Below are 21840 nucleotides of genomic sequence, written 5' to 3'. Positions count from 1 at the left end.
CTAAGCAGTGTGATTGCTTACAAGCTGCTTTCTTTTTCAATTGCCCCAAAGCTGACGGAGAAGGATGGATTCTTGTGAAGGTGGCATTTCACAGTGACTCTGGAAGAAAGCTCCGCTGTTTTGATGAATAAAGATAGTGACTGGGGAAGTAATTGTATGACCATCATCGTTCAGAGAAGAACTGGAGCAATAGGCTCTTACAGCACGGCGGATTGTAAAGGGGGCACGGGGGTTGAAAATGATAGTACTTATGCAAATGGATAACTATCATGTGCCACTTTGTGGATCTGTTTTTTAGTCTCTCTTGCTATCTAGGCCATGGGATTACTCAAAAACAGCTGGGAAGGAATAGATGCAATCATTTAATCACAAATTCGAAATGCTTGCTATGGTAATTTTCCTGCATGTGGTACACTGCAAAATCAAGAACTCTAGAAAAAGAACTCCAGAAAGACTGAACTCTTTTTATTATAAGTATCCTAGGTCTCAGGTGTTTCAAAACACCTGAGATACAACAAGAATGTGTTTGTCTTTTTATGTTTATCACTTTTTCTTCATGTTTGTGGAATGCAAATGGTAGTGTTTAATGAAGTAGATGCTGGAGGAGTCATTAAGTGTTATTGTCGTGATTGCATCTCAGCTACAGAGTGAGACTCGTTCTCATTCCTCCTGGCAAAGCAGATCAGGTTTGCTTTTCCTAGCCTAATGCGCTTTGCCCCAGAAGTTCTTGCCAAAATAAGGGAAGGCTGGGATTCTTCTCAGAGCTTCCTGTGGAGACTTCGTCCTGGTGACAGCATAGGAACAATGTAAAAAAAAAAAAAGGCAAAACACATGCAAAAAAGACAATCCGTTCAAGGTTTCAGAAGATGCTATGCTGGCAGAAACTACAGTGAGAGATCTTACATTGCTGCAGTGCTGGCTGCTCTAACCTGGAGCCGGTGTCTGCCCTTAGTGTCCCAGGGCATAAAGCCGGGCAGCCAGCAGGTACTGCTGCGGCTCTCTGCTGCTGGGTTTTCTGCTTCGAATACCTGCAGTCTGGGGGTGAGCTCCAATGTGCATCAGCATGTTTGTACCGCTGAGCACGTAACCGGGGAAGAGTTCGCTCAAGACTGCAGAAATACTGGCAGAATCTCAGTCTTAGTTTTGAGCTGCGCCCATAAACACAGCAGAAATAGTTAATCTTAGTGAAATTCTTGTTCATAATTTTTTAGATATATGCGTATTTTCTATATTTAGATCATCTCGCCATTTAGCAGCTTGCTGTTAAGCGCTGTTGTTAGGTTCGTGGAATTTAGCTCAATGACCGCATGAGTAGGTAGTTTAGTTTAGCTAAACTCCAGCTCTCGGGAAGGGTTAGTGTATCTGCAAAAGATGACTTTTCATTTCTTGTCCCAAAGGGAATGCCGTGCTTTATCTAACCTACCTCATCTGGAAGAGCCTGGGAGAGGCACTCTTCAGTCCCCAGTCTCCTGCCGGTGCCCTTCAGCGCGGCTTGCCTCCACCCGGCAGTTCCCTACTGCCGTCGTTATTCCCGTGCTAGAGGAAGATGCATTATGTTGTGATTTACATTAAAAAGTTTTCCAAGATATCAGGAAAATGCTATTAAGATAATTCAGAAGACTGACTTATTAATTCAGTGCGTTAAGGCAATGTTTTCTGTTGTTTGTTGTCTCCTTAGTTGCCCACATGCTTGTTAGAAAAATTATATCTTCAAGGCTTTTTATCCTCATTGATTAACAGTAAAGCTGTGCAACTCGATAAGCTTTAGGAAGGAAGCTGTAATTTTTTTTCTGGTTATGGTGTTTATAAGAAAAAGTGTAAGTTTATTCAGCTGAAAATATTTGAGCTTTCTTTTTTTTTTTTACAGCAATACATCTATTAAATTTAAATGATTCTTTTTCCCACATCTATATCCCCAATGCTACTCAAAAGGAAACAGCTCCCTTAAATTATAAGCATTTGCATTTGCATGTCAAATGATAAAAAATATCTCTGTATGAGTTGAATTTAATGGAAATTAGTTTCCTGTTATTATTTCTATTGTAATAAGACCCTGGGGTTTATCTTCCTGTTAGATTCAGGTTGTCTGAAGTGTAGTACATTGCAGTGGTAGCTTTGTAGCTTTTCATTTGCAAAATGAAACATCTATGTCAGGCTCCATATTTCATTCAAAAATAGAGAACAACCCTCATCGCTGTTGGATGAGGTTTCATGCCATAGTTTCTGAAATTCAAAGCCGCATCCTGCTTGGGCTTAAAGGATTTTCATTCTTATAATGAATCAGTTCATCAGTCCATAAATGTGTTTGGAGAGGGAGTATATATTTAGAAAGCAGACCAGTAAGGGAGAGAGAAGGAGATGCAACATATTTGATTTATATTTGGTTTGTCTGTTTTCTGGATGAAGTTATCCAGCGTTTTCCTCTGAAATACCCTGTTTTGCAGTGGCGAGGGGGATTTAGCCTAGAGGGATGCTGCAGGGTTGAAGTGACTCGTGTTCTGCTTTGACAGCCTCAGCCTGTCATCTCAGTGCTCTCCCGCCTCTGGGGATTTTAGTCTTAGCTTTTCCTCCGGTTACTATTGTAAAGTTTTGGTGTGATTACATAAGTACGCTGGAATTTGCAAGTGGAGATTATTGGCAGCCTAAGTCTAAACCCGGTCTGGGACTGAACATGCCAAAAACGCGCTGCTGTTTCTTGACCTTGATGAAGTGCTTATTGTGCAACTTCTGTAGCGCCGTGTAATACCTCTTTTCATACGACCAGCCTGACGGCAAGTTGCGCCGTTCCCCTTTGGGGATGTGCGCAACAGAAATTAAACGGAGGCGACCACAGAGCCGGGAGGTTTGGCTCTGGCCGCGTCCCTCGGCCGAGCGATCCTGCGGGAGATGCAGCTGGCGGCGGCGGGGCTCCTTGCGCGCCCCGGCGTCTCTCCCGTCTGCCTTCGCCCGGGCCTGTCCACGGCTTCACGCTGCCGCTGCGCACCAGGGTTGGCTCTGTTATAGGTAAACGTGACAAATTGACAACCACTCGGGCCGGGTTGCATAAATTCCAATTTAATAGAATAATTGAGCAAGTCACAAGTAAGCAAAACAGCGCTGGGCGGCCGGGGAGTCTCCTGCTCCACCAACGGCGCGCGCGATCCCCCCCCCTCGCAGTCTCCTTATATGCGATTCCAGCCCCGGGTATACATGGCCCTTCCCGTAACTTCTGCGGTTGCGCCGGCTGTTGCTAGGGGGTCTTCTTCAGCCTTCTGGTGGTCGTGGGGATGAAGGCTGGAGTCTTCCTCTGCGTTGTGTGTGGTGACCCTCAGGTCACGCATATATTTTACAACTGTGTGACCTCGCCATGGCCATATTAGGCTATCTAAACTAACATCGCTGCCTCGCTGGCTCCACTCAATTATCTCAGGCGGGGTACATGCCCTCATTGCAGGATGTTGTGGTTTTAGCCCGTAATTAGCGCCTAGTTTCATCGTATAATCACTTCCCGAGTTGATGTAACAAATTAGCACCTATCACAGCTCTGCCAGGCACAAGTCCACGCGAGAAAGATTGCCGGATTAACTTCTGTCTGGAGCTGTCTAGACGGTTCAGCAGCCCAAGGCCTAAACCTTGCTCGGAGAGTAAATTTTTAAAAATGTTCCGCCCCTTTGGTGCTGCGGAGAGAGCGGATTTTCTCTCTCCTGGGGCAGTGTGATTTAATGTTTGAGATGACTTTTTCTCACTGATGAAGGACAGGTTTATCTTGCTCCAACCCCCGGCAGGCTGGCTGCGGCGCCCCGTCTCCCAGGCCCGCCGCGGCCGGTGCCGGTCCCTTTTCCCCTCGGCAGCCTCCCTGGAATCAGCCTCACCCCCTGTGCGCTTGGCCCTGCTGCGCTTGGCTCTAGCTCTTGCACAAGGACTGAGCAGCTGAAGTTAAAATATTTAGCAATTCTGTAAAGTTCATTTAGTTTTTTCACGGATGTAAACCTACGCAGAAGTTCAGCTGTGTTTTGTAATCCTTGGGCTCTTCAGCTAAAACCTCCCCTCAGTTACATATGTTATGTTCACTGATGATAGTGATTTAAAACTAATGGTAAAATGTGGTCTTTAGCGTTAGGGAGGGATAGGTGGCCAAAAGCACTAGCTCCTATAATGTTGGCGTACTTTTTTTTTTTTTTTTTTTTTGTGCACTCTGATGGATTTTCATCTTTGTGGCTGAGTTTTAGTAGCGTGCGACTCTATCACAAATTACATTCAGAAATATATATTGCTTAAGGATTGTATTTGGCAACAACGCAATTAAATGGTTCGTGAAAAAAGGTACTTTAAATAATGAGAATACTTGCAATTGTATTATGCTTTGAGCAGCCATTTTCTGATTCATTAGAGTTAGACTGTAAAATCTGTAATAACATTATAGTAGTATTATATATAAAACACCCTCTTCAAAAGTTGATATTTTTTCAAACCACTCTAATATAACAGCCTATTTAGAAGATTACATCCCTAAATCTCCATCTGTGCATTCATTGCTATTATGTGCCAGTTAGCAGTAAGTTATGGGGAAACTTTATGATGTCAGAAGCTTTTCATCGTACAGCTTTCCGTGATGCTTCCTCTTGAATATCTCCAGCCTTGTCATGCTCAGAATGACAACTTCTGTCTTGACAATGGTACACGGTCTAAAAACCCATTTAACTTCCTTTTGTTTATGACCATGCTGAAAAGCAGTGCAAGCATTGCATTATTTTTGAAGCATAGCAACTTAGTCTATTTTAAAACTTTGTGGGGTGTACTCCAAGAGTTGCATTTTTATGCCAGTCTTTAAAGTTTTCAGCTAGCTAGAAGCCCCCTTCTTTCTCACCGTGGGTACCAGTAAGCTTTGTATGTTCTGCGCTAGACAGGTCTGTTTGATCTTTCCCTTGTAAAAATTTGTGGTAGTGTTTAGGGTTTTATTTTTAGAAACTGAACAATATTCATTTTTGCAGAGAAGAACCTTCTGAATAATGAGAACTTGGTACAATTTTTAGAGGCTTTGGTACAGACAACATTCATCAAGAAGAAGTCTTGCCTCTGTCGTTTTAAGCCAGTCCTTTGGAATAGGATTTCATGATGCTCTGAGCGTAGCTACTGTTCAGAGTAAGTCCTTAGTTTCTTAGACTATATTATTAACATCAAAAGAATTCTTACTCAAGTAAAAATAATAGGTTGGATCCCAGTTTGCATGCAGGCTATGAAAGTTTTGTATTGTTACAAAAAGACAAGGAATCCTTGGCTTAATCAGTATGGTCAGGACTGTCCAAGAAGAACTGACCCATACAATCCTAGGCATCACAAAAAGGGGATTGTGAGGCTGACCCAGGTCTTTATGGCCAATCAGGAAATTACAGTGCTAATTAGTATTTAACAAGGCGGGAGGGAATCAGAAAGAGCTGGAGAAAATCAGGGAAGCAAATGGGTCTGCAGAAGCCCTTGGAAGCAGGGGGTGAGTGGGTAGAGAAAGGTCACGGGGTGCCAGGAGTTGCTGCTTACCCTATTTTATTTTTTCTCCTACTTAGGACGCACAGCAGTCCTGAACTTTAGAAACAAAATAAAGGCATCAAACGTGCAGGGCTGGGATGTCTGCCTGGGTTAAACTGATTTGTGGGGGTGCTGAGGACTGCTTTGGTTGGTGCTACAGCAGTGCTGGTGAAGCCTAAGCAGGCTACTCCTGTACAGCTGTCTCCTAATGCCCAGGAACGCTGGGCATGCCGGAATTTAATCCTACAGCAGCTGTCCACTGGTGTTGCACCATCCTCAATACTTGCTCTTCATGGGTTATAATTAAACATCGTTCAGGATCTGCAATTCCATCAGTGTCAGAGGGGAGATTTGTGTCGTAACAAAAGAGAAGAAGGACAATTGCCGTTTGCTGCATCCAGAAGGAGCGAAAGGGCTGAGGAGCCGCCAGGCTGGCCGGGAACTGCTTGCCATTAAGCCCCAGTTGCCCTTCAGCTGTGGGGAGGGGAAGGTTAACGCCGGTCAGGTGAAGGAGGTGTCTCTGTGAAGAGCAGCTGTGGCTTGGGGTTTAAGTGGGCAGACAGAGCGCATGCTGCGTGTTCCTGGTGGGGCTGAAAGCCTGGGAAGAAGCACAGCTGGGACCAGGAGGGAGAGAGGACCAGGTTCTGGAAAACACAGCCAAGGAGAGTGGGTGTCTTTTACAGGTAGAAATGACCAGACAGGGGCTATAAGAAAAAAGAATTAAAGATGTGAGGGCTTTTAATTGGCCCGGCCCAGTGTGGCTGCAAGAGCAGACAGGCGGCATGGACTTTTGCGTAAGACCAGGATGAAGGGATTTCCCTTGCTCGCTGCCTGGTCTGCATGCTGTTCGGGGTGTGTATCATGTAGCAGTGGCGTCCCTCAGTCAAGAAAACACAAGAATGTTGTTATTTTCTCTTAAAGACTTTAAATGCATGGTAGGCGCTTGTTTGACCTGGAAGAGCGTAAAATAGTCTGCGCTTAGGTGTGTGAGGCAAGAGAAGGCGAGACCTCAGGGGCAGCTTCAGGTGGGTATCGCTGGCTGCTCCCCAGCTCTCAGCCACCTCGGTCTCCTATGTTTCATGGCCAAAGCAGCTCAGCTGTTGGAAAGATGTTGTTTCTCACCCACTTACTGTTCAGAAAACCCAAACGAAATAATCTATATGCGGAAAAGTACGTCTTTGAAAGCTTACACAATTCACCTGGAGGTGCCATCCTGTATCTTAGTCCTCCCCATGGGATAAAATGCCCAAGCAGACTTGTAAGGGTGGCCTGTCGCAGAGCTGCCCCGGCCTTCCGTCCGCGCGGCCCGCGGAGAGGCGGAAGGTGGAGCAGTGTCTCTGCTGTGTGCTTACGAGTTGAACCCCCCCGGGACCTCCCCGAGCGAATAGGCGGCAGTCTCAGTCACCTCTCGCCTTCCTTGGCCATTCCCTCCCGCATACGCAGTGGTGACCGCGTTCCCTGGCTGCGCCGACGCACTGTGGCCATAGGGCACGCGGGAGGGGACGCCGGCTTTCGTGTAGCCTTACTGTCGGGATCGGGCACGTACGGGTGAAACCACAGCTCCTGTTCACCCGCGGCTTCGTGGCAGCTTGTGCAGGGCACGTAGCGCTTGTATAACGTAACCCGACTTTGTAAATAGGCTAAAACTGTATCTTCTGAAAAGTCCCGTGTTTTTTGTTTTCTCGTGTTACAGCAATTTAATTTTGCGATGATAAAGGCATGGATAATTGTGGCAGAGAAGCACTCACGCGTGCCAGATGTAGAGAGCAAAAATGTTGTTTCCTGTGAGAGAAAGTTAAGATCATACGAAACAGCTCTCTTACTGTTTTTGTAATTCTGTTCAGTTGTTAGGTACTTAGGTGCTGTTTTGCTCTAAAATTGGGCTGTGAACAGAGGCAATGCATTGCTACTATTGACAAACCTAAATCCCATCTGACTAGTGTTAATAGGAGTTAAACGTGTAACCACGGAGAGTATCCGTTTAAGTGTATTAGTAGTTACAGAAGCATTTGTTTAGCATTTGTTACAAGCTACTGTTTATTTTTTATGAGTAATAGGGGAGTAGTTTACAGTTGAACTACTGTATAGAGAAAGAAGAGCTGTTCAGTTTAGTGTGGAATATTTCTGAGCTTCAGGCAGTTCTGTAAATGTTTTCTATTACAAATAAGTTTAATAGCGTGCATTAAAAAGGATGTGTATTTAAACCTTTATGGTGCATACCACTTTAGGTGGAATTACAGTAAATTGCTACATTTCATTTCTGTAATTATCGTGTAAACTGCTAGTTGATATTGTCCTGAAGTTTATGTTCAGCACATTTTAACACCAGTCATATTTTGGACAGCTTGTATAAGCTCATTTGATTGTCTCTTAGGGAAATAAAATTTCATGTATATTAAAAAAAGGCATCTGTATTAAAAGGTGTGAGAATGACGCACCTTTGGATGACGAGGCGAACTACTGAGAGGGGCGGGATGGTGCTCAGCTCCCATGCTGTGATTATAAGTATGCACAGAGCGATTTTTCTGTCAATAATACTTCTGGAAATATATGATGATGAAACATGGCCTTTTCCTTTTATTTTATTTTTTTCCATTCCTGTAGGAACTTGGAAGTAACAGCCCTCCGCAGAGGAACTGGAAGGGAATTGCTATTGCGCTGCTGGTGATTCTAGTTGTTTGTTCACTCATCACTATGTCTGTCATTCTTTTAACCCCAGGTAACCTACTTCTTTATTTTATCTTACTGAAGGTGTATGATTCATGATGTAGTCGTTAAAATGACATATAAATGTGACAATATCTCTTGCTCTTAAGCATTTTTAACTTCTGGCTACTATAAACTTGGTGCCCGTAGGGATTCAGAGTTACCGGAGGCCTCGTGGAGCACAAGTATTTGGCTTCAGCAGTAGGTCCTTAGGATTTTGTTGGCCTGGAGATGGCCGCAAGCGATCCTTGTTAGCCTCAGCAGGTGAGAGTTGAGTTTCAGATTTTGTCATTTGTCTCCCAGTATAATTTCAGATTCAGAGGTGAGCTAAGAGAAGGCTGTATGTCATGTAAGTCTAATATGGAGAATGAAACTTCTTGGTGAAGCAGAAGCATGCATCTTCCATATGTACATGCGCAAGCTTCTTTTCTTTTCTTGCTCTTCAAAAAGGAAGAGAGAAGAAACTATTTAACAGTTCACTTACCAAAAAAAAAAAAAAAAGTGGGCAATTAATGGGAAAAAAGCAATTGCACATAGAAAATTAATTATGCCTAATGTTTTCTTTATTCTAATTTGATCTGCGTGATTTTTCTGAAGATTTTATTGCTGGGGCAGCAACCATTTAACTGTGTGTAGAAACCTGTGAGAAGGAAATGCTGCACAAGCTATAAAGAGAATATCTCTTTGATTTCTTCCTGTCAGATTTAAAGTTATAATGAAAAGTACCTGATTTAAATGGTGTGTCTAGATAATAAGTATTGGTCTGCAAATGTTCTGCCATGCAAATGCCCAGTTTATATAAACCAAACGGCAAATGACGTGTTGTTTAGGCAAATAATAGTTCCAAGTTATTTGGCCACTGGACAAAATCCTCAAGGGAAGCTGGGTGGGTCTGTGCATGAGAAAGTGCAGTAGTAGGCTGCTGCTGCCCTGGAAGGAAGGTGCTGGGGATGAATGGAAAAGGACCAGAAAGTTTGCTGTAAGAGTGGATTTCTCTGCTTCCCCTGTTCTGTAGAAATATCTACTACATATGCATGGTGCTACCCAGGGAGTGATAAAGAAATGATTGTTTGCTTATATCCACTTTGTTTTTATTTTTATCAAAATGTTCTAAGTTGTGCTGCTCTAGGCTCTGTTAGTGTACAGGAGTTTCTCCAGGGGGTAATAAAAGACAAATGTGAGGGCAAATGGTGGCACACTCCAGTGCACTTTGAGACAGAAGTCTTTCTTTTCAAGGAGAGGTTCCTTTGGTTTTTAAGGCTTGTGATATCTCGGAAGGATTATGCTGGAATTCACAATAATGAGCATCAGTTCTGGCTCTTATATCTATATAGCATTATTAATGATGGAAAAACGTAAATTGAAGTCTTTGAAGACACTCGTGTAAAAAAGAATAAACAGCCAGGGAAATGCTGTTGTTATTTTTTTTAAATATGGTAAAAAAGCTCAGTTAATTACAACATCTCTGGGGCTGCTGCAAAATCCAGAGAGCTTGCTTCAAAACTTTTATGTAAGCTGGGAGCTACATTTCAGTTCAAGTCATGCAAGTGAAAACTAGTTCTGTCAGCTCAGATGCTCTAAGATATCCCAAGGAGACTGAAGAGCTTGGTATAATTAAGAGTCTTTTTTTCAAAAGTGATCTACGTCTGTAAAACTAGGGTTTTTTGCAGGTTGGAAACACTTACCAAACTAAGGTTTTGGGGGGTACACTGTAGGATATCTACTTTGATCCTAATCAGTGCTCTTTCCTCTTCACTTTCCTGATTAAATAATACATTTTTGAAAGAAAATGTTCTAATACTCTGTTGGTTTCTTGGTGGGTGCTAAGCACTGCAGCTGAAGTTATTTGGTCTTGAATATATCTCAGGTGACTTTGGGATGTTTAGTATTCAAGGAGAGGAAAAAAGTCAGAGACCATCTCATAGGTTTGGAAACCGGCTACTGAGAGGTGCTTAGTGCTAGGGTGCTCCAAATGTGTTGTTAAAAGTATTGTTTTTTGCAAATTCTTCTCATAAAATATGGCAGATGTCAATTAAGATGGTCAGTGCAATAGTGAGAGTTATGTCATATGTTACCTTGGGGTAGTTCAGAGTGCATTGCTTTTCATTTCTAATATTACTATTTTGAGCATCAGGAGTTTGTTTCCCTATTTAGTTCTGTCTCTGCTGATGGGTTTTTTAGATTTCACATTAATTCCTTTAAGCACTGCACATCATGCCTCTCTTATTTTTTAGCGAGATACTGGCACTTACAGATGGTGGCAGTTCAGGAGCTTGACTGGTCTTTATAAAGCATTTTAATGAAAGTTATGTGAAGACAAAAATGTGTTTATTAATAATGCTAAATACAACAGAAGTAATCACTTTTGCTTACAATTATTTATATATCGTGTTGCCTATAATGCAAGAAATTCTGAGGTCCATGTACACTTTAACAGTGCCATTTGATTTCTTGAACTTGGAGCAACAATTTTCTTGCCTGTTCTAATAAAGGGATCAGTGCTTTTGTATGAGATAACAAGCTTTTACAACAAAAACTTCTGTGTAAGCTATATGTAAAAGGCTTCAAAGAGGCTTTCTTTTCTGTTGCTTCTGTTAAAGATACAAGCAATATTAAAGCTAAATAAAATTCTAGATGTCTATTTTTAGTGGTTTTTTTTATTAGCATGTGAAGTGTATCTTGAATATACAACACTACTTAAGAACTGTTTTGAAATAGGGGAAGTAGCTTGATCTAGTAATATCTTAGCTTCTGTTAAAATGTGAAATAAAATATTTGTGTCACGGTTATGGTTGTGATACCAGCAAGCAGTGGCAACTGCAGTAATATTTTGGTCTGCTATGTGTTGCTTGTCATCTGCGCTTATACTCTGGAGCTTTACAAAAAAATTACTGTTGTCAGCAGAGCGATGGAGAAATGGAAGAACAGACTGTTTCAGCCCGAGAAGGTGTCCGTGGTAGCGTTTGAATGGCCTCTCAGGCCAGTTCCCTCTTGTTGGGGCTCAGCAGCTCTCTCAACCCTGGAGGGTCTTTAAAAAACCAGCCGTCTCCCCTGAATACGGATGGGTACTCTGCGCTGCAGCTGGATGTAGGAGGCTTGTGGACTAGTGTCCCCACCAGTTTTCTCCATGATTAGGTGAATGTATTGATCAGGTGAAGTGCAGGAGGATAGCAAAAAATGAGATTACTCTTGCTGAAGGCAGTAAAGGAGTGGAGTGTGGAAACTTGGGGTTTCAGAGAAGGAGCCCGTCTGTCCTCCCAGGAGATTAGTTACGAATCCAGTGATTTTTTTGTGTGTAAGATCTGGAGATGATTATGGGAAAAGTTATTCAAGAAAGAATAAAAGCAGAAAATACCTTGGGAATAAAACTGAAAGCAAAAGCATCTATACAAAAAATGGTCTCAGAAGAGCGTAAGAGTTGTTCAAACCTTGCCATGTTGGTACGGCCACAACACTTAGGCCTGTTCTTCTCTTTGGGAATGGCAGTAGTTCTCACTTCAGGTTAAAATACTCTTTGGAAAGGTGCAGCAGACTCTTAATGCTGTATGTGGGACTCCTTAATTGATGTCAGCATTTCAACCATGCATGCTGATCTACGGTAATTGCCGTTGAGCAGAGTGGCATGTGAACTCTACGGCGAAACGTAGTCAGTTTTGCTCTCTCTTGATGCAAAGAAAATGGACAGCTTTGCAGAAAAATTCCTTAGGGAACGATTAGGTCAGCCAAACTGACAGAAAATGCTTTCGTGAAATTGCTTTGAATAAAATGGAGCTCCAGGAAGAGGATCCATTTGGATTACGTCCAGTGGATGAATACTCTGCTCAGAAGAGGGCTGGGACTCGCCCCTTCACACGGTGTCTCAAGTCACTTTTAAAATTAATAGAAAGGGAACCAGTGGTGATTTTTTCTGAAGTAGATATTTATTACCAACGAGATGGAGGTTTCTGTTTGAAACTGCATAGGCTCTGTGTAATCACTGTCAGCAAACCAGTTTTGATAATCTGGCTACTTTCTGTCAAGGTGTTTTCCCTTCTCATACAAACATAATATAGATTATACTAATTCCCAGTAGCTTGCACACAGCTAACTAGTGATGTTTTCCCACTTTTCAGGCATTTAACATCAAGCTTTTATTCCAATATCTACTGTTAGATTTCCCCCCCCCCCCCCCCGAGAAAATCAAGTAAGGTGTTCGAGTTAATCATACACTGTGCTACCTAATTATTAGTTTTAATTGCAAAGTTGGAAGGTAAATTTTGAGGTGTTTGGAATACATGTAATTACTTATGCAAAAATAATACCCTATAAACTCATGAAAAGTAATGAAACTATTAATTTCTACTTTTGCAGTCTTCTAGTTTACTAAATACAAACTGGTTTGTCATTTTGAATAAATGTACGTCAGTTGTTGAACTGTTAAGCTCTTCATTTAAAGTACAGTCAAGAAATATAGCCATTAGTTTTTAACATTTGATTTCGTTTCTCTCTTGTAATCTGTATTCCTTTTCTATACGTAATTTATATAACTTCAGACTGAAATATAGAAACCCATGAAACAGTGTGAGGATATTTGAAGTATGATTCCTTCAAGGAATAATGCAATAAAATTTTAAATGGAAATGAAACAGAGAGAGAGAGACTGTTTTGTAATAAACATAAAGTGGAAAAAGGCAGTTTTTAAAAATAGAGTACTTTGTCAAGTACATACCAATTTGCTCTTATGCTGAAAGAAAGATTCACCCGTTATGGTGTTTTGAGAGCTAACATGATATGTAATTTGTCTTGCTATATGCAAACTAAAAGTACTATGTTAGTACTTTTTTGTACTTGATTTGCTGTCAAATGAATATTTTGCTCAAAAACTACGCAATATGCTGTATTGACAGAGTGGAAAGCTGGTGTCAAAGACTACAAACAAGGCTCTGTTTTAGTAATGGCTTAGCATTAGAAAAAATTACTCTTCAAACATGTAGTAAAGTTGCTTGGAGATGCTCTTTTTTCAGCTTAGAGATGTTAACTGCAAGTTAAAAAGTTATTTTAAAAGACAGCTTGTATTAAGATTACCTGGCAGGTGTGTGACTTGTGAGACAGGAGAGCAAAGCAGGTGTCTGATGGCCTTCCCATACACAGTTCTAGGGGTTTTTACTGAAGTAGTTAATTAAAAAAAAGCCTTCAGTAAGATGATTTTTTGCAACATAACAGCTTGTGTGAGCTGGATTGACAGTTGGCAAAGGGGCAGGACGCGAAGGGCCGTAGCGATGGGAAGCAGAGCCTGGTGGGAGGTGAGCAGGGGGGTCCTTTGGGGGCCGCAAGCAGCCTCAGGACCACGGCGGGCTGTGCCAACGCGGCGGCAGGACGCGGCGTGGAGCGAGGCCGCGGAGAACGGGCGGGCGGAGGGCTGTCAAGTAGAGGAGTGCCCTGAGGAGAGGAAACGTGTCTGTGGAGCCGAGCAGAGCCTCTGGGGCAGCACGCGCTTCCCTTGAAGGTGGAAGCTCCGCGTCCGGCAGGAGCGAGAGCGAACGAGGTCCCGTGAGGTGTAGCCGGAGGGATTAGGTGTAAATCAAGAGAGATGATGTTCCTCTTCTCTAAAGCCCCGCTACGACCGCAAGGGGGATATTGTGGCCCGTGCTGGACTTGGAGAGTGAAAAAACCAAAGCCCGAACCAGCTATTTTGATCCCCGGAAGGCAGGAAGATGGCAAAAAGCTTATTTAAGGATCAGGACGTTTGTTTTTGAGACCGATTTGAAGCCCGCCGCCTGCGTGGCCATAGGAAGGTGGCGGGCGTGAGGCGCAGAGGAGCGCGAGCGGGGGCTTGGCGTGCACCTTCCTAATACTGAAAGTGCCTGGAGCAGGCAGTGCTGACGCTTAGGAGGACCAAAAAAATCATATTGGTGTTGGTTCCAGTATGCTTCCAGAGACTTTCAGCCTCTGATTTTGCAACCTGCCTGAATAAAGACCAATAGCTACGCTGTGATCGACTTTATTCGCTGCAAAGGGGTCACGTTTTCGTCTGAAACACGTTGCAGGATACGACCTCTACAAAGCACAATTTATTTTGTTTTTTAGTTCCGTTAAAAACGTGCTGGTAGCGTCTTGGGTAAACACAGAAGCGATAAGAGCGCTCCTTGGCTGCAGGGGTTCAAGGTGCTCTTTTCTGTGTGTCTGTCGTCAGCGGAGCTATTTAATATCAGCCGTCGGGAAAGACAAAATCTGCCTCTAAGCAGAAGCTCGGCTCGGGGAAGGTGCTTCTGAGTGACTGCCTGCGAGGTGCGAGGGGAGGAAGCCCAGAACAGCAAAATACTGCTGTAACCTCCCAGAATCCTGGCTAGGGATGATAACATGGTGGAAAGAGCTGACTGGGGGTCTGTCTAGTTCCTTGCGTGGGACGCGAACAGACACCTGCTTTTACCAGTGCGCGAGTGACGGATAACACAGCTTTTAGCGACTGCTGTTCCACTAAATAACCTAAAGCAGTTAGGTTAGGTGCACTGGAAAGTTTGTATTTTGACAGCAAACTGTGGCTTTTGCTTTAACAGTGCCTCTCATTTCGCGCATTGGCGTGGCAGTTCACCTGCTGAAATCTCCGCTATCTGTTATTTATTTAACCTGCAGCAAAAGAGGAGTGGAATTTGAAGATCCATATTGGCTAATGTTTAGCAGCACAATAATCCAAATTATTATGCCAAATGTTATGCTGTGCTTATCACTGCAAACATAGACCATACAATGTGCATATGGCATATAGAGATTTTTTTTTTAAACTTGATTTTCTAATGTATAGAACAGGTGATATTTGTTGTAAAATGATTACTTAAATGAGTATTTTACCTGGTGTCCCTCCGTCGGAGGCGATCAATGTGGCCTTAGTGCTGTGGCTGTCAGGAAACAGTTGTGTTGGTTTGCAGTCTGGCTCGGCTTGGGGACAAGAGCTCTCGGAGCGGGGAGCCGGTGCCGCTCCGCTGCCACCATGGGAGGCGGCCAACGCTTCGGCTGCCTGGTCTGCGGGGCACCAGCGCTCTGTTCTTTAAAGCTTTATTGAAGAAAAGTGAGAGTTTTTCTTCTAGTGGGGAAAAAAAATAAGAGCAGGGTATTAGTACTGATTTTGGCAAGACCTTTCAACTGCGTAATCTGGTTCTGTAATCCCAACGTTTTGCAAACTGCGCTGAATATGTTGTTTTAATAACCTTCTAAAACAATCCTGTTTTTATTTTAGATGAGCTGGCAAATTCATCAGAAACCAGATTGTCCTTGGATGATCTCTTCAGGAAAGAGTTCGTAGTTCATAATCCGGAAGCCAAGTGGATTAATGGTAAGTGTCTAATATCTCATATAGTTTGAAAGTAGGTAATGGTTTTGAGTGTCGCCTGTCGAATTTTGAGTGTCACTATCCAGGCAATGGGAAGGAACTGGTTAAAACTTCAGACTTTTGAAATTGGCCAGTGTCCTGGTTTTCTCTGTAGCTCTGAATCATGTCTCTTTCATTAATTTTTTAAGTGGTTTTCTAATTTTAAAGCTCTGTCTGGTAGAAACCCACTAAAATTTTCTGTTTATGCTACTGACTGAGTTGGAGGCAGTGATGAAAAATTGTTTTTAAGAACTGGACTGTGTTTATAGATTTGCAAAAAGATCAGTTTAGGAAGATCAGTTCTGTTAATATCTGAATTTCAGGATTTGCAGGCTGGTTCTGATGCCTCACATCTGGAATGGATGCTTAAATATTTCGCACTATTTCAGTATACTTGTACAGCTCTTAGTCATTTTCTGAAGCCTACGAATTGTATTTAAAGCTCTCTTTTATTAAAAGATTTATAAGTGATATGCAAATTCCCAATGAATAATGCTCACTTTTAATGTAGAAAAAACTTTTTTTCAACTCCTTTTCTCTTGATGGAATGGGCTGTTCACATTCTTTTTCGTAGCAAGAAACGTACAAATAGCACAATAGTGACCATCTGCTTGGTGTCATTACAGCTGGATGCCTGTTTTTGTGTGTTATGCCAAGTGCCGTGATCAGAGGAATGGCAACAGGCTTTGTACAGAGCAGTGTATTGCTGAGGAGTGTTTGGTGGCAGGCAGGAGTCTGGCAATCTGGTGGCTGTGTATGTAAATTCAGCATAACTTTGCAAGGGAAATAATGATTCAGTTGTATTAATCAACTTTGGCATTCAGCGATCATTAGAAATGGCTTTCATTTGTAGGAAGCTATATGTTTTAATTAAAATTGTTGCTTTGCGATACGCTCTGCAGAATGAAACGGGCGTGACCAGGGTACGTGCATTTGGAACGAGAATAAAAAGGGCGAAACATATCATCAGTCTCTTTTTTTTCCAAGAATTTTTTTTTATTTTGTTTGTTGGTAGGTCCTAGTTTGTTGCATCTTCATTTATGGGTCGGCTAGAATAAATACAGTACTGTCGCTCTTCTCGAGCGTCAGTGTTCAGAACGATGCAAGGATTCCCGAACTGCCCAGCTCTTGCGCGGTGGCGGCGAGCTCACGAAACAAAGGAAACCGGGGTCCTGAAGGCCAGAGAACCAAATGCACCCGGGTAGCTCTGCCTACACCTGTTTCCAGAGCTCTTTGAACCTGGAAGTAAATCCACAGTAAATAATTAATCTTCTAGTTTGGCAGTTGAATAAAACAGATCTGGGTCAGATAAAAATATAATTCTTGGTGTTTGCTTTGGGGGGGGGGGCAAAAGGGAAAGAATGTGAAAATTTGTCTTTTACTTGACGCACAACGTTCTGTGAAGCCTGAAGCCAAATGATTTGGTTTTGGTGGTTTTAAAAGAAGAGTGAAGAGCCTTAGTAACGACCATAACAGCAGCGGAGGTGTTAACTTGTCCTCTGCGCGGCTGGGTAGCGGCGAGGGCGGAAGGCTCGGCTCGGTTCCTGCCGCTGCCTGCCGTCCTCGCCAGGCCCTCCCCGAGGCGCGCTCCGCTTCTTCGCTGGACCGGGTTCCCCTTGGAAAACTCGGAGTTTCTGGGTAAAACCAGAACTGTGCGACTGCCAAGAATAAGTTTTCTGCATTTAGGAGAAAATATTTTTCCAGTTAAGACTATTCGGCTAATTAAAATCTAAAGTAGTTTTTGATGAATTCGTTGCTAGCTGCTAAATGTGCAGTGTAGCAACTGCCTTTGCTTTCACCCCGCCTGAAAAATACTGATCCTAGTTGTCCAGCGACATTACTAGGGACCCAATATTGTCAATAAAAGTGTTCACTAGAGGCAGGCAGGTACGTGCTGGAAGAAGATCCATGTGCAAGTTGTGTGTAATATCCTTGCTACTCAAAAGTCATGTTAGATTACTCATGTAGGAGCCCTGGTGGGCATTAATAGAATGTGCGTAGAAACATTTATAATCTCAAAAACGAGGATGACCTGGCTTCCTAAGGGGTTGTGGATTGACTTCAAGTTCTGTTAAATACTGTGTAAAGCATAAACCATGCAGTTTGTTGTATTTTTGAACTCTGTTCTACAGTCTGTGATAAGGTAAAGCTTCTTCTAATCATTTTGCAGATGTATTTAAAAGAAACATGGAATTTGCTGATAAACACCTGCTTTTGATGGTTTTTTTGTGGCTCTCAAAATCCATCTTAAGCTTATATGATGGAAGATAATTTTACTAGTATCGTTTGAAAAACAGAGTTCGTGGGCAATCTTGTTTAAAGCTGTCACATCATACAATTGTTAACTTTTCCATCTATTGGAAATAATATTAGGAATATTATGTGATAAAGATAGCCCCTGTGTTTTATTACCACTATAATTGTACTAATATCCAGTTTTCTGCAGTGCTGTTCTTCTCGGCCAATATGAATATCAGTAAGCAGGTGTTTCCTGCGTTTATTTGCCAAAGAAGCGATTAAGTCGCTAAGTGATATGCAAGAAGGAAAGAAGAGATTTTTTTTCCTCATTAGAATATGTTGGGGAGGGCAATTAAGGAAAAATTTGGGACTACTTCCAGGCTGCACTGATGGTTTAGCATTTCTGATGAACACAGAATTATTCATAGTGTTTTTTCTGTATTTTCTTTGAAAATCCCCAGTGTAACCAATGTAGTCAATTAAATCAGTATCTTATAAACAAAAAGAGGAAGAGTCTTACCAAGGAGCATCTCTGCTTTCTGCTTCTATTTTTATTTTTAAGACTTAGGGTAAGATTATATTTTGTTTCCTGGTATGGTAACATTGCCGTGGTGGCTTTATATTCGTGGAGAGTGAAATATATAACTTAATACTCAGCATTCATCATTGTGGAGCTGCAGGGGAGCATTTGGCACTTTCTTTGGATAGTGGCAGGGTAAGTTCCTCCTGGACTCTGCACAGGAAGATTTTTGTGGAAAATGAGTAACTACTTACTGCTGCATTTTATTCCTCTTGGGACAAAATAATTTGTATCCATCTGAAAGTTTTATCATCTTGACCTCCTAGGAAAGAATAGGAATAGAGATTGAAAAAGTGATTCCCGCTGTAAGCAGTTTCTGCGGTGGCTAGGGAATATTTTGCAGAAAAATGTCCAATCTTGATTCAAGGATTTCAAGTACTAGATGAATCACAGTGTTCTTAGGTAAGATCTAATGTTTAATTGCCCCCATTTAAAAATACTTTCCATACTGACGTATGGAAAATTTGTCTAGCATTATCTTCCAGCCACAATGTTATTTCTTCCTTGTTTGGAAATCGGAGCTCTCCGCTACAGAAATCCTCCCCATGTAGATACTCAGAGTGCTTTCATAGGTTCTAGTCTTATCTAAGAAAAGGTTTAAAAAACCCCAAGTATTTACATTCTGTTTCCTTTTCTGCTTGAAACTGAGCCCACAATTTTTTGCTTGCCACCAAAGTTAATAGTTGTGCAAACATTTAAAGCTGCATGGGGGATGCTGTTCTTTACCTTGTTTCCCATGCGATAATCAGCTGTTACCAAAAAAAAAAAAAGTCTGAACTGTAGTTCTGAAAGTGCAGAAATGTGTTAACATTGTAATTTTAAGATGTACATATGCAGATCTCTTTTATGGATTTCTGTCCTTCTGGTAAGAAATTACAAAGGACAGAGAAAGAAAATGCCTTCCACTATCATCTTATTTACCTCATTCTTACTATCCGTGAAACTTTTAGCACCAGAAATGCCTGCATATTTGTACCTCCTCCTGGTTCTTTCCTGCTCTGTAGATAATGGTTAGTATTTTCCTGAAAATAACAACTCAATGGTTGACTTTTTTTTTTTCCCCCCCCAATTATAAATCCGATCACTTCAACTATACTTGAAAAGGCGCTGTGGAAAGCATATGCAACCAGCAGCTCGGTCAGTGTTATCTGAAAGAGTGCATGAAAGCATTCCAGTGGCTTGGCATAGTTTTGAAGATGTTAAATGAGAGTACATCTTCCCTTAGCATTATTGATCTTCTTTTTTAAGAAGAACTGAAAATTTAAAATGCTGCCAGTGAATAATAAAAGTGCTTTAATCTGAGAGCACATTGCTACTGAAAAGGGCTTCGCATTAGATAACAAAACCAGCTCGGTTTACTTAGGTCTAAAAACAACACCGTGGTGTAGTTTAAATAATTAAACTTAAGAAAGCACTGTAGTTAAACTTCCCCTATGCTTTCCATTGCCAAAAAAAAAAAAAGTTAAAAGGTTTATATATCCATCAAATTGCTTTTTGTCTTGGATTTTCCCTATTTTGAAATAGGGACCGTTCTCTGCTTCAGGTCTGGCATTGCGTCTTTGGTCATGACCGTGGGTTGCTTGGGGAGTATGTTTCCTGGGTGCTGGTATAGCACATTTAATGGAAGTAGTGGATATGTGATATATTACTGCATAGTTTTAAATTAGCTGTATCAGTGTCAACTACTCTATAATCACTATATTAGTTGTTCATAAAGATTCATACTGATGTATGCCTTGTTGCTTATCTGCCACCATCAGCAGTCAGCAGCAGGATCCTGGAACCATCCTTAAGAGTGTTTTCAGTGTATTTTTTTTTCATTTTTGTTAAGAAGTTACTTAAAAATATGTATGCTAGTCTGTGAGCAATGGTCCAGGGGGTTTGCAGTCTAATCTCTAGATCTTTGCTGGTGTCCTTACATCTCCTATTGCCATTAGGGACCTTGGCTATTAATGGCAATAAAATTCTGAATCTTTGCTTTTCCTCTTTCTGCCAATGTGGGGGTTGCTTGCAATTTTGCTGTTCAGTTGATCTTTGCCATCTTTGGGTGGTGTAAGGGTGCGGGATAGAAAGCACTGACTCCTTGTTCGTGTCCCCTCGGATCGCACGGGTGCATAGTCAGCGCAGTCGGGAGGTTTTTCCACACGTGTTTTCAAGGCAAGACTCTCCAGCACCTTCCTCTTTGGATTTTTAATGTTTCTTTAATGATAGTGAGGCCATTCCATCCCAGGTCAGAAATACTTTCCCTCCGCCTTGCGAGCAGTATCAAAGCAATAGGTGTTTGGCTTTGTTCCCCCTCGTTCATGTGTTTTCTTGCCTTGACTTTGTTTTTCTGTTGTTTCTGAGTTGCCTGTATTAGCCCCAGCAGAGGCATGCTGTTATTCATCGTCTCGGTGATCTTTGCTAGCTCCGACGTGAGGATCTTCTAGTCACGGGTCACGGGAAGAAGAGGGTGACGCTTACTCTGGGAACAGTGAAAGGAAAGGACTGCTTTCTGGCGTCTCCTCCTTCCCCCCTGCGCGTTTTATTTGCAAGTTTACTGTGTTGAACAGCACAGTCTCTTCTCTATTTAAAGATTAAACACTCGCGCTTTACAGAGGAACAGGCACTTCGCTGCAACGTTTTGTAGACTGTGTATTGAAGTCAGCATGGCCAGGTATTACCTGGCTGAAAAAATATTACTGGTTCTCACCACCTGTTTGGTCTCCTGCTGGAGGGAGTGGGGCAGTGGCTTCCCCTACCTTCATTTGTGGCTTGGCCCTAACACCCCGCTCTAGCTCTGCATATGCACCCGTCCTTATCTCCCAGGGAGTCCAGCATGTGGCCTTTGCTTGAGCCGATGCTGTGCTTGGGTCTCTGTTGGCTCTGGTCAACCCTGAAAAGTTAAATAAAAAGTGAGCCTTGCAAGAGGATTGTTGAATTTGCTTTTAAAATTGCAGCTGTTAAAAACGAAAGTGGTTTGGGAAGCGTGGTGCACAGTGATTGCACAGCGCAACATGCCGCTTCTGTGCAGGAAACTCGTTTAAGCCGTTTGGCACTTTTTAAAGCATGCTTTTTCCTGTGCGCGTGAGGCAGCTGCGGAGCGTGCCGGAGCTGCGTGTGCACCGTCCTCTGCCGATGGATACGGGTCAAGGGCAAGAAGTGGGTCGATTGCTGAGCAACACAGACTCTGCTCCAGAAACTTGCTGCTGAGCTGGGATCGATAAACAGACAGATCTCTCCGTTTGAATTATATATCTATATATGTAGGTATTACTCGTGTAATTTATAGTGGATATTATTAAGAGTGAAGTCCTTTTCTTTCCTAAATGAAATGAGTCAGAAGCGGCCGGGCTGGAACGTGGCCATCGTGCACAAGTGCCTTCTCAGTACCGTCGGAGCCGAGTTGGGCATTCGGATATTCAGGCTGCGATATGATGCATTAATGTTCTGGCAAGGGCCTAGGCAGAAGCGAAGAGCGATACCCACA

General features: G+C 42.4%; 1 protein-coding gene across 1 annotated transcript in view; it reads left to right on the top strand.

Moving 5' to 3' along the window:
• The window catches only part of DPP10 (dipeptidyl peptidase like 10), a 287083-nt gene that overhangs the window by 46499 nt on the left and 218744 nt on the right, over positions 1 to 21840 (top strand). Inside the window, exons 2-3 of the mRNA XM_067299348.1 lie at positions 8107 to 8221; positions 15422 to 15517. Coding sequence (XP_067155449.1) covers positions 8107 to 8221; positions 15422 to 15517 — 211 coding nt within the window. The remainder of the gene's footprint in view (positions 1 to 8106; positions 8222 to 15421; positions 15518 to 21840) is intronic.

This window comes from Apteryx mantelli, chromosome 6 (assembly GCF_036417845.1).
Source record: "Apteryx mantelli isolate bAptMan1 chromosome 6, bAptMan1.hap1, whole genome shotgun sequence".
In the NCBI taxonomy this organism is placed as follows: Eukaryota; Metazoa; Chordata; class Aves; order Apterygiformes; family Apterygidae; genus Apteryx; species Apteryx mantelli.
The sequence above is the reverse complement of the archived record's forward strand: the minus strand, read 5'-3'. Positions and strand labels throughout refer to the sequence as shown.